The 12,472-nt window shown below is 44.8% G+C and overlaps 1 protein-coding gene across 1 annotated transcript; it reads left to right on the forward strand.

Annotated features, from left to right (window-relative positions):
- Nucleotides 1-1,945: 1,945 nt before the first annotated feature.
- LOC112900505 (mucin-7-like) lies at nt 1,946-3,984 on the forward strand. Its single transcript, XM_025969365.1, has 7 exons — nt 1,946-1,968; nt 2,039-2,301; nt 2,393-2,710; nt 2,788-2,993; nt 3,053-3,219; nt 3,290-3,324; nt 3,900-3,984. The coding sequence occupies exons 2-7, from the start codon at nt 2,099-2,101 to the stop codon at nt 3,982-3,984; spliced, it is 1,014 nt and encodes a 337-aa protein (XP_025825150.1). The 5' UTR covers nt 1,946-1,968; nt 2,039-2,098.
- Nucleotides 3,985-12,472: the final 8,488 nt, after the last annotated feature.

Below are 12,472 nucleotides of genomic sequence, written 5' to 3' on the forward strand. Positions count from 1 at the left end.
CTGTATGATGGTTTGTATTGCCTTGATGTTGATCTGGTGATCTTCTGTTTTGAGGGGGTCCCTGCCCGCCCTTATATATCCGGGGGGACAGGGTTACATGAATCCTAGTCTGATACTAACTTAGGAATCGTACTCAAGTACAACTCGAGTAGTTTCCTTCTGTATCGACTAGTTCTACTCCGCATGCGGGTAGAATACAACATAAATAAGGTACAAGACACGACCTATCCCCTGGCCCAATACGGACTCCTTGATGTACACAGCCCCGTGGCCCCGGGTCTGACAAGCCCCCGAGCTCTTCGTAGCTGAATACTGCAGGCTCTTCGAGTACTTCTGAAGCAATCTTCGACTTCTTTCGAAGCTCTGTCTTGAAATTTTTCTTCGAGTACTCTTCTGACTGCATCGAAGCTATGAGGTGCTCATGCCCTAAATTCTTTCTTTTATATGGGGTGCGATGAATAATCGCACTCCATATGGAGTAGCCCCCGAGCCTTAGTTTGAATCAAAGAATCAAGCTGAGGGTCAAACTAGCCTTGAATCTTCCCTTCTTATCCTTCGAGTACTTTCAAAAAATAAGTAGTCGATGCCACATGTCTCACAGCCCCCGAGCCTTGAATCCAAATCTTTTGGAAAAAAGGATCCCAAATGTCGTGGCAAAAATGTTCCTTTTGAAAAAATAAAGTTTAAAAGAAGGTAATTAGCAGAAATTGGACTCGAAACTCAAAAAACCTCTTTTTTCGGGACAACTAACCCAGAAAAAATGGTGAATCAAGTAACGGCCCAAAAAATCTGCCAAAGAACTGCCCGTGTCCAATTAATCCCATTGCGCGACGCTTCACCTTTCATACAGTAAACCACTGCCTGAGCGCTGGTTATTTAACCCCGCAGTCAGTTAGGGTATTTCCTGTGCCTTCAGATCTGACGCCGTCACCAGAGAAAAAACAAAACCCTAATTAGAGTTTGACCTGCCTGAGCCCTTCCACCGCCCTGCGTAGTCGAAAATCTTCGAGCCCGCCACCGTAGCCCCCGAGCGTTGTGCGAACAACCCGTGGCTAAAAAGAAGTTGAAATGGCGCCGAAAAAGACCGACCAGAAGGACTTGAAAGAAGCGCAAGCAGCAAGCGGTGAATGGTCAATTAGTAAGTGTTCTCGCCATAATCTAGCAAATTTAGTGTTGGGAGGTCTGCTTCAGGAGAGGGATCTCATCAATTGGCGCCTTCCCTTTCGTGATCCATTTCCCATGGAAAGCGTCGATGAGATCGTTTCTTTCTGCTCTTTTTCTGAACGAGGATTCGCCCTCCCCACTTGTTCGTTCTTCCGTGGCCTTCTCTATTTCTATGGGATTGAGCTGCAACACCTCAACCCCAACTCGATCTGCCATATCTCCATTTTCATCCATTTCTGTGAAGCCTTCCTCGGAATTGAGCCCCACTGGGCTCTTTTCCGCTATCTTTTCCGCGTGAAGCCCCAGCCCACCTCAAAAAATCCTTCTGCAATAGGGGGTGCTGGTATCCAGCTTAGGCAACACGCTAGTGACAAATATATATCGTACAAATTTCCTTCAAATGTCCCCGGGTGGAAACAACACTGGTTCTATATTGTGAACCACGCCCCCCAACTCCCTGTGCGGTCCGACAGGCCCCCTGTTCAGCGTGGCGAATGGACATTGGAGCCCAATGAAGCCTAGATGGACCAAGTAAAAGAGCTGCTCGAGTTGATTGCCGCACACAAAGAGACGGGGGTAACCGGGGCATCTGTGATGTTATCATTCTTCAAACGCCGAATTCAACCCATCCAGCAGCGCCATACCTTAGGATTCGAGTACATGGGTACTGAAGACCCATCCCGTATGTGCGCAGAAGAGCTTGGGGACGATGCTGCACTTGTTCGCGTCAAGCGAATTCTGCTAGATGTGGATGCCGTCTCGTATGTTCCTGCGGGATTTACAGCCCAGAATCGACCACCAGCGGTAAGTGTTCGACTTCTCGACTTCTTCCCACGATTTGAAGAGTTAATACTAACTGATTGTCTTAACACAGGATTCAACAGCGTTGTATCGGAGTTACCCGCCACAACCCGATCTACCCCGGCCTTACCACATGCTGCCCAGCGCTGCAGCCAAAGCACAGAAGGAAAAAATGGCTGGCAGCGAGTCAGCCGCGGGCAGCCAGGCAACTGGGGAGGGGGTGCAAGCAAACAACTCCTCCGGGTCATCCGTGGAGTTATCTGACGACGCACCTCTAGTTCCCCGGTGGCGCCGGGAGATGCGGAAACGCAAAGCCAGCACCGTTGACCTCGCCGGGTAAGTATCTGTCGAAATATAAAGTGTCGAGTTGTTTCGCTGAAATATTGATAACAACTCTGCTTTGCTGTCCGTCATCTTCTTTGCCCAGCCCCCAGCGCCAGAGGGTAGCCAAAACGCCCCTCACCGGAAATGACGCACCAGAGGCCAGACCCACGGAAGCTGATGGGGTGGAACCGGCACCATCTCGTGCCGAGGATGTAACGATTGCCGTGGCGGGCCCTGCATCAGGGCAACTCGCGCCCTCGACTGAAGCAGCCCTGCCACCATCAGTGGGTGCCGCGGCCATCGCCACGCCAGCGCTGCCAGCCTCATCGACTTGCACGCCTGCACCTCTGGCCACGAGTACAGTAGTGAAGAAACCCTTGAAGCTGGTGTGGAAAAAACCAACGATGATCCGATCCCGAGTGTAAGTAACGCTCTGGACCCTGCCCTTAGCCATGTGACGAAATCACCATAAAAGTGTTGTGCTGTTGTCTTAAGCAGGTCAACCGCTGCGGTGGCGCCAGAACTCGAGTTGGCTCCACCAGCCCCCGAGCTTTCGCCCGGGCAAGCCAATGTGCTGGAGCCAGCAGGGAGGGCAGATGTAATCGTGCTTGACTCGCCACTGCCCGAGCTCCAGCACGCGGAACTCGAAGCCTCTAGCAATGAGCAAGTCGAGGCCGCCACTGCCGTACCCGTTGATGTTGCAGGTAATGATCCCACTGCCTTCTGCTGCAATCGTTGCTATATTAACACTTGTCCTTTGCAGAGACCCCACAGCCGTCAGCCTTGGAGGGTGCGGGTGCTGCTAGCGAAACAACCAGGTTGCCAACCCCTGGGGGAGAGAACGCTGATACACTCCAAGAGATGCACCTCCCAGGGGATGATCTGAGCCGCCTGCGCCAAATGTTCAAGGCGATCGACTCGTTTGCTCTGGTAAAACTTGTCTAAACTACTGGTAACTGTATGCTTGAGTCGGCTGTCTCTGACACCCAGGAACATGTAGGACATGAACCAAAGAACTTCAATGAAGCTGGAAGAGTCCACTAGGCGTATCGACGAGCTGATGCAGGAGCGAGCCGGCTTCGAGCAGACCATCATCGAGCTCCAAGGCCAACTCAAGGAGCAGCGGAAAACCCATCAAGGTACGTTGGATTCGACTCTCGAAATCGTACCCGTAGTCGATAACTTCATGGTCTGAAACCTGCTTATCATCGTAGAACTTAAACAACTCTTAAGTTATAAAGAGGGATTGCTTACTGATTTGAAGAACATGCTGTATCGCCGCGCAGATGAAGTCGAAGGTCTGCGGAAGGTGATGGCCGACATGGAGAAGCAATTCGCCGACTGCCTCCAGCAGATCAAGACTTTGGGCGAAAAGCAGCACCACATCCTCTTACATTCCTCCGAGGGGTGGTATTCTTTCTTGTCTTTTCTTTAACGTACACCTCTCCATCAGAACCGGTTTCATACTCCGTTGATTCGGAGTCGGTGGGAGGACCCTTCTTCTTGGTCACCTTTTTCCTCACCATCTAGATCAAAAGATTAACAAGAATTTAGGATATGGATCGAGAGAACGATATGAATTCATGAGCTCGTTGTGCATCTCAGGGCAGGACAGATGATCCCACCCTAGGTCGGATGATCCGGGAGCCGGATCATCAGCCCACCATCGGGCCATCCGGCCCTGCTCGGGGATGAACTCCAAATTCGTGAATCCGAGAAACTAGCCCACCAAAACGTATGAAACTCTAGGCATGATCTCTAGATGGGTAAAGAAGATGATTCACCGGAGAAAATCGCCTAAGACATCCTACATTGAGAGATCGGGGCGAGAGGATTTTGAAAGAAATACCTTCGAGTTTCCCGTGCGATTTGAAACAAAGTTCCGGAGTAATGCCGGATCTTCCGATGCGGAGGAAGCAAGGCACAAGAGGGCACGAAGAAATCTTGGTTGGGTCGAAAAAATCGCCGCGCAAATTTTGGAGAAAAAAGGGGCCGGCGAATGAAAGAAAGATGAGGTCTAGGGTTCCAAACGGTCGGTTCCTTATATAGGTGAAGTGCTAGGGCCGGATCATCCGGTGTAGGGCCGGATGATCCGACGGCTGACACAGGTATACGGCTGGAGAGGCCGGATCATCCGGTGTAGGGCTGGATGATCTGGTACATAACAGAGGCAACCCAGACGAAGGAGCCGGATCATCCGGTATAGTGTCGGATGATCCGATGGTCGACAGAAGATAACAAAATAGAGAGTCGGATGATCCGGTGTAGGGCCGGATCATCCGACTTCCACCAGAGATAAAAGCCTAGGTGATGTTGATTTGAGGAATTTGATCCGAAGAAGATGATTGGAAGTATGGACATATAAGACCCTTGACTAAAAATGATCAGCCACATTCATCATTACATAACTATGATCATTTGAGCCAAGAAAAGATCCAAAGATCTCAACACCAAAGATTTTTGAAAAACTCACACAAAAGAATTTTTCTTAGTCTAAACCTCAATACAAGGTGTATACAACAAGTCAAGCCAAGTTACGAGAATCCAAGATATTTAGCTCACTCCTCAAAGAATAAAACCTTTGCTCATCAAGAGGCTTTGTGAAGATATCGGCTAGTTGTTTTTCGGTTCCTACATGACTTAGTGCGATATCTCCTTTGGCTTCGTGATCTCTAAGGAAATGGTGTCTTATGTCAATATGCTTGGTTCTTGAGTGTTGGACCGAGTTGTTGGCTAGTTTAATGGCACTCTCATTGTCACACAAGAGAGGAATCTTTTTGTACTCACAACCGAAATCACTCAAGGTTTGCCTCATCCATAGCAGTTGAGCACAACAAGCACCGGCTGCAACATACTCGGCCTCGGCGGTGGATAGCGCAACGGAATTTTGTTTCTTAGAACTCCAAGACACCAAGGACTGACCAAGAAATTGGCAAGTCCCTGTTGTACTCTTTCGATCTACCTTGCAACCGGCATAATCCGAATCGGAGTAGCCAAGTAGGCCAAAAGTGGAGCCCTTGGGATACCATAAGCCAAGGTTTGGAGTATGCACTAAATATCTAAAGATTCTTTTAACAGCCACTAAATGACATTCCTTAGAATTGGCTTGCAATCTTGCACACATGCACACACTAAGCATGATATCCAGCCTAGATGCACAAAGGTAAAGAAGAGATCCAATCATGGAGCGATATACCTTTTGATCGACCGGTTTTCCATCTTCATTGAGATCAAGATGTCCATTTACAGCCATAGGGGTCTTGATGGGCTTAGCATTTGCCATGTCAAACTTCTTGAGCATATCACTTGTATACTTGGTTTGACATAAGAAAGTTCCGTTCTTCAATTGCTTGATTTGAAAACCAAGAAAGAACTTCAATTCACCCATCATAGACATCTCAAACCTCTTTGTCGTGATCCTACTAAATTCTTCACAAAACTTCTTATCAGTAGAACCAAAGATAATATCATCAATATAAATTTGGCAAACAAATAAGTCCTTGTCTACTTTTTGAATGAAGAGAGTAGAATCAGCTTTGCCCATTTCAAAGCCATTCTTAAGAAGAAATTCCTTAAGGCATTCACACCATGCTCTTGGAGCTTGCTTGAGCCCATAGAGCGCCTTATGGAGGTTGTACACATAATCGGGAAATTGAGGATCTTCAAAGCCCGGAGGTTGCTGTACATATACCAACTCGGAGAGAGGTCCATTTAAGAATGCACTCTTCACATCCATTTGATATAGCTTGAAGTCATGATGGGCGGCATAGGCTAGAAGAATACGAATGGACTCAAGCCTAGCCACCGGAGCATAAGTCTCACCAAAGTCTAGACCTTCAATTTGAGTAAAACCTTTAGCAACCAATCTAGCCTTGTTTCTTGTGACAATGCCATGCTCATCTTGCTTGTTCCGAAAAACCCACTTTGTACCAATTACATTTTGCTTGGGCCTTGGAACCAACTCCCAAACTTCATTTCTTGTAAAGTTATTCAGCTCTTCTTGCATTGTAATGACCCAATCCGCATCACTAAGAGCATCTTCTACCTTAAGAGGTTCCAAAGAGGAAACAAACGAGTAACATGCACAAAAATTTACTAAACGTGAACGAGTAGTTACCCCTCTTCGAATACTCCCAAGGATATTATCAACAGGATGATCCCGTTAAATACTTTGATGAACTCTTGGGTGAGGGAATATTGATTGGCGTTGAATAGGCTCATTATCATCGCCCTCATCATGAGAACCATCAACTTGAGCCTCTTCACCACTAGCTCCCCCTTGATCATTGCCACGATCATGATCGTCACCATGAGCTTGATCTTGAGAAGAACTTGGTGGTTCGACTCTTGTTGATGATGATGAATTAAGATTAGGACAAATATTCAGAGCTTGGGTTTCCGCTTGCTCTTTTTCTTGATCTTCATGAGGTCTTACTTCTCCTAGACCCATCTTCAAGATGGATTGGTTTGGAGGCTCTTCATTACCTACAAGGTCATTTTCAACTTGCTCTACTTGAGAGCCGTTTGATTCATCAAATTTCACATCTACCGTGACCTCAACACACCCGCAGGTTTTGTTGAAGACACAATAGGCATGTTCGTTAGTACCATAACCAAGTAGAAAACCTTCATCGGCCTTAGGTGCAAACTTAGAACTTTTGATTTTCTTGTTAAGAATATAACACTTGCAACCAAAGACTCTAAAGTAATGTACCTTTGGCTTGTTACCGGTGAGGATCTCATATGGAGTCTTGCCCAAGTACTTTTGAAGATAGAGACGATTCACAGCATGGCAAGCCGTATTAATTGCTTCGGCCCAAAATGAATCCGGAGTCTTGTATTCATCAAGCATAGTTCTAGCCATCTCAATAAGAGTTCTATTCTTCCTTTCAACAATGCCATTTTGTTGAGGAGTATAAGGAACTGAGAGCTCATGCTTGATCCCTTCTTCATCAAGATATTCCTCCACATTGAGATTCCGAAACTCCGAACCATTATCACTTCTAATATTCTTAATCTTCAATTCAAACTCATTTTGTGCTCTTCTAATGAACTTTTTGATAACCCTTTGAGCTTCACTTTTATCTTGCAAGAAGTATACCCAAGTGTATCTAGAGAAGTCATCCACAATCACAAGACCATATTTATTCCCACCAATACTAACATAAGCAATTGGACCAAATAAATCCGTATGAAGTAGTTTCAAAGGTCTTGAACTAGTCAATATGTTCTTGGGTGGATGAGGAGCACCAACTTGTTTCCCGGCTTGGCAAGCACTACATAACCTGTCTTTCTCAAAAGTAATATTTGTTAGTACTAGGATGTGCTCACCCTTTTGAAGTTTGGCCAAGTTCCTCATGCCAACATGGGCAAGCCCGCGATGCCAAAGCCAACCCAAGTTAGATTTTGCCACTAAACATGTCTTAGGTTCCACTTTAGTAGTTGTGAAATCAACTAAATAAAGTTTTCCCTTTAAACGACCTGTAAAGGCAATAGAGGAATCCTCCCTTCTCAAAATGGTCACACCCTCATTAGTAAAGAGACAATTGTAGCCTTTCTCACAAAGTTGTGAAACGGATGACAAATTGTACCCCAAAGTATCAACTAAATAAACATTAGTAAGTGATGAATCTTTTGAGATAGGGATATCACCTTCACCAACAACATCACCATAATTATTATCGCCAAACATGATTCTCTCAATAGGCGAGTCATATTCTTCAAGATTAGTAAACATTTTCTTCTCTCCGGTCATATGATTTGAACAACCGCTATCTAGCAACCATGTAGGACCACCGGAGGAATATGCCTACAAAACAAATCAAATCTTGATTTTAGGTACCCAAATGAGGTTGGGTCCTTGAGGGTTAGACCGAGACATCTTGGGCACCCAAACACTTCTCATCATTTTCTTGGCATGAGCGCCAACATACTTGACCACCATCTTCCCATTTTGATCCCACATGACCGTGTAATCAATGTTGTAGTTGGAAGATGGTTTGCGCTCAATGATCTTCTCTTTTTCCTTGAGATTGGTTAAGTCCTTGGCAACCTTGCTACGAATCTTAACCAAGGGCTTTGCTTCAATGTTGTTCACCCTTGACGCACCATGAGCAATGTTCATCAACTCTCCAAGATTAGTGCCTCTCTTGAACAAGGGCACCTCATATCCATTTATTTTTCTTGTGCCATTTGACCTTCCACCTCGTGTGAATCCGAGTCCATCCTTAATACTAGGATATCTCTCAGCCTTATATGCCAGATGTGACTCGAATATACTCTTACCTTTGGCTTTACTCATGTCAACCAACTTGTTCAAATCCCTAATTTGAGCATCTTTCGCTTTAACTTTTTCTTCTAGCTTAACAAGGTTAGTTACACAAGATTTGATATCAATTGAATAACATCTTGAGCAACCTTCACTAGTGGAGACATTTGGATCATGAGTTGTTTTGGAGTTGGTTTTGGCATTTTTCAAAAAAGTATCAAGGTTAGTTTTAAGATCTTTATATTTGACCTCTAGGCTTGAATGCCTTTCTTGAAGCTCACTATGTGCATTCTTTAGATTAACAAAAGAGTCATTAATCAAAGATGATTCCTTAGACATCCTCTTAAGTGAGTCATTGGCACTTGACAAATCAAGTGTCAATTTATCAACCTTCACCTTTTTCTCAACTAGAGTTTTCTTAAGGGCAAGGTTTCTTTCCTTTTCAAGGATAAGCAAGTCTTCTTGCCTCTCGAGAGTCTCTTTTCTCTTTTCCAATTTCTCCATTAGTTTTTTAATTTGTTTATAGCCCTTTTTGCAAAACTCATTTATCATGTTTCTTTCTAGTTCGGCCTCCTCTTCATCTAGGCTATTTTCTATGTCACTAGATGTTGAGGGAGTAGATGATGGAGAAGCGGAAGCATTTGATACCTTGGTCCCTTGAGCCATAAGGCAAATGGGAAATTCATCATCACTTTCGGAGTAGTTGTTGAAGAGTCTTTGAGTTGGTGTAGGGGCTTCAATAGCAAGAGTTGCTACTTCTTCTTTGTCGGAGTCATCACTTGACTCCCAACCTTCACCAACATGAGCATTGCCATGTTTCTTCTTGTATTCCTTGCTCTTCTCCTTGTACTTCTTCTCTTTATCATGGTACTTGTCCTTTGACTTATTGTCCTCCTTGTCATTTTTCTTGTGAGGACAATTGGTGATGTAGTGACCTTTCTCACCGCACTCATAACATCTTCTTTGGTGAACCGGCTTCTTGTCACCTCTTCTCTTCATGAAATTCTTGAAGTTCTTACCATCATGGCGGTCTCTTCATCGGTGCTATCATTGTCAATTGAATCTTCCTTCTTCTTTGACTTTTAGGTCTTCTCTTTTGACTCATTCTTCTTGCTTGGTTCGGCCTTTAGAGTAATTGCCTTGACTTCACTTTGTTCAATTGACTTGGACACATCCAAGTTGTTCATCTCATGGAATTGCAACTTGTTGAACAACTCCATGGGTAGCATATGCTTAAATTTTCTTTTGTCTCTAATCATGGTTGCAAGCATTGGATTCTTCAGAGCATATGCTCTAAGCATTTTCTTGGTGACTTTGTGCTCATCCCAATCCTTACTACCAAGCATCCTTATCTCGGTCACAAGAAGCTTCAAGCGATCATGCATTTCTTTAAGACTTTCATCCTTCTTCATGACAAAGGATTCAAGTTCCCCTTGAAGAACATCCATCTTTCCCTCCTTGACCACATCCGTTTCTTCATGAGACAATTGGAGTGTATCCCAAATGTCCTTTGCAATTTCAAGCCCTCTTATCTTGTTGTATTCATATGAGCTTAGAGAGCTTCGAAGAACCATCACGGCTTGAGCATTTCGGAAGAAGTCATGTTCTTGCTCTTTTGTGTGAGGGGGGTTGGCATTAATGTCCACACCTACAACCACAATAGTCCAAAGAGAGGGATGAAGACCATATAAGTACATTTTCATATCATCGCTCCAACGAGCATAGTCACTCCCATCAAAGTGAGGAACTTTTCCCATTGGAACCAATGTAAAAGCAAGGTTAGCGGGATCAAGAGTTTTATGAGAGGAAGAAGTCTCATATGAATGAGACACAGCATGAAGTCCTGCAAGGATTTCTTTCTCCTTCAACTTCTTCTTGAGAAGCTTTTGTGCTTTCTTCTCGGCTTGTTCGGCAATCTTCTTTCTTATCTTCTCACTTCGTTTCTTCTTCTTCTCCACTTCCTCCAAGCTCTCATCAACATCACTTATAGCGAAGTCGTCATCATCATCTGAGCATGATTCCACAACCACATGTTCTTTCTCGGAGGATGCACCAATATCGGAGTTATCACCGATCCTGGCCATAGTGTGTTTCCCTTAGTGGTTAAGCCTTAGTCAAGGGATTATACTCTGATACCAATTGAAAGGACCAACACTAGGCCTAGAGGGGGGGTGAATAGGCCTTGTTCAAATTTTTCCTGAAAATCTTGGCAGAAAAACGTCAGCGGCCGGATGATCCGGCTCAAGGTCGGATCTTCCGGGTTCCAGATGATCCGGCCTAGTGTCGGATCTTCCGGGCGGCGGATGATCCGGCCTAAGGTCGGATCTTCCGGCAGGGAGAAAATAATGAACAACTAAATTCAAAATATACTTAACTTTTGATGATTCCCTTTGAATACAAAGTTGGTAAAAGGTATTGCAAAGCCTATGCAGAATCCAATATACAAGATCTACCCCTATCTAGTAGATCGGGTCGAAACAAGCTCAAGAACGATATGAACAACAATAAGTAAATGGAGACACAAGATTTAATCCGAAGTTCACTCCACAAAGGAGCTACGTCTCCGTTGAGATGCTCACAAAGAGCCGGGCTGTCACTAGCCCCAAGTCTCTCACAATCAATCACAAAGGAGTATTGAGTTACTTACTATTGATCTCACAGAGAGAGGGGTAATACAAACTTCCGGGAGCTCAAACCACAAAGGAATGGGAGCTTACCAGCACATCTAACTGTCTAGGAGCTAGGCTCCAAGAGTAAGAAATGCAAATTGACGAATCAAAGGATGCTTCAAGTACTTCTTGAGATGAACAAGTGAAAGCCCACGAAGTGCTTTCTTACCACACCCCAAATCTCACTCCCTCTCAATCCCTAGGTGAATCCTTGCAAGAATCAAGCTCTTGGATGGAGGGGAGGGTTGAAATGAATGCTGTGAAGGTGTGTTAGCTCGTGGGAAGCAGCAGCAATGAATGAGGGAGGTGAAAGGGTATAAATACCCCACCCACCTCAAGTGACCGTTATGTGTATTTCTGAGGGGTACCGGATCATCCGGTGTTAGTCCGGATCATCCGAGCAAGCAACAGAATAGGTCAAAATACACTACGCAACTCCCATGGCCGGATCATCCGACCCAGCATAGAGGGGAACAGCTAGGCAGACCGGATCATCCGGCCTAGGATAGAGGAAAATTTGCTGGCAGGCCAGATCATCCGGCCTAGGGCCGGATCATCCGACCCAGATGAATTTAGAAGGTAGATTTTCTCAAGAAAGAATTTCATCTCAACCTGAAGCATTTTGACAACCTGAATCAATCGACAGCATCCTCCTTTATAGTATGGTGGTCCTATACTCAAATTCAAAATGAAAATCTGAATTAAATCACCAGTGAACTCCACCACAATACATATTTGAATTGGGGACCTTCTTTTTATCATCTTCTCAATTCTTTCATTTTATTCCTGCACACAACTTCATCAAAGCATCATATCCCAAATTGTGATTATCAAGAATCACCAAAATTAATTAGGGGCCTAGATGCACTTTTAGGTATATGGACGCCCAGTATCGTTTCCAGGTACTTAAGAAAAAATGTATGGACGATATGGTGAATCTGACCCAGGATTTTCATAGGAGTCTTACCCTGAAAGATGACCAGATCCATTCACTTGGTCAGGGAATAGCTGGAAGGGATACTACTATTGGACATTTGGAGGTGCAAATCTTGGAGGGTGATGCTCAAATTCTCCAGCGCAACACCGTAATTGACTCCTTGCAGGAACAAGTCCATGACTTGAACCAAGAGCTATGTGATGCCCTTGGACATATTGAGATGCTCCAAGAACAACAAATGCCTCCTCTTGTGCCGAATGAGTTAGACGAAGAAGAAAAAGATTCAGAAGAAGAACCTGAGGAAATTGA

Source organism: Panicum hallii, chromosome 7 (assembly GCF_002211085.1).
Source record: "Panicum hallii strain FIL2 chromosome 7, PHallii_v3.1, whole genome shotgun sequence".
Taxonomy (NCBI): domain Eukaryota; kingdom Viridiplantae; phylum Streptophyta; class Magnoliopsida; order Poales; family Poaceae; genus Panicum; species Panicum hallii.

Excerpts from the sequence above, each read along its gene's own strand:
- LOC112900505 (XM_025969365.1), top strand. The coding sequence starts at position 2,099 with ATGCTGCCCAGCGCTGCAGCCAAAGCACAGAAGGAAAAAATGGCTGGC. Across the intron at positions 2,994-3,052 it reads CGTACCCGTTGATGTTGCAG|AGACCCCACAGCCGTCAGCC; the intron begins GTAATGATCCCA and ends TGTCCTTTGCAG. Across the intron at positions 3,325-3,899 it reads ACTTCAATGAAGCTGGAAGA|GACAGATGATCCCACCCTAG; the intron begins GTCCACTAGGCG and ends ATCTCAGGGCAG.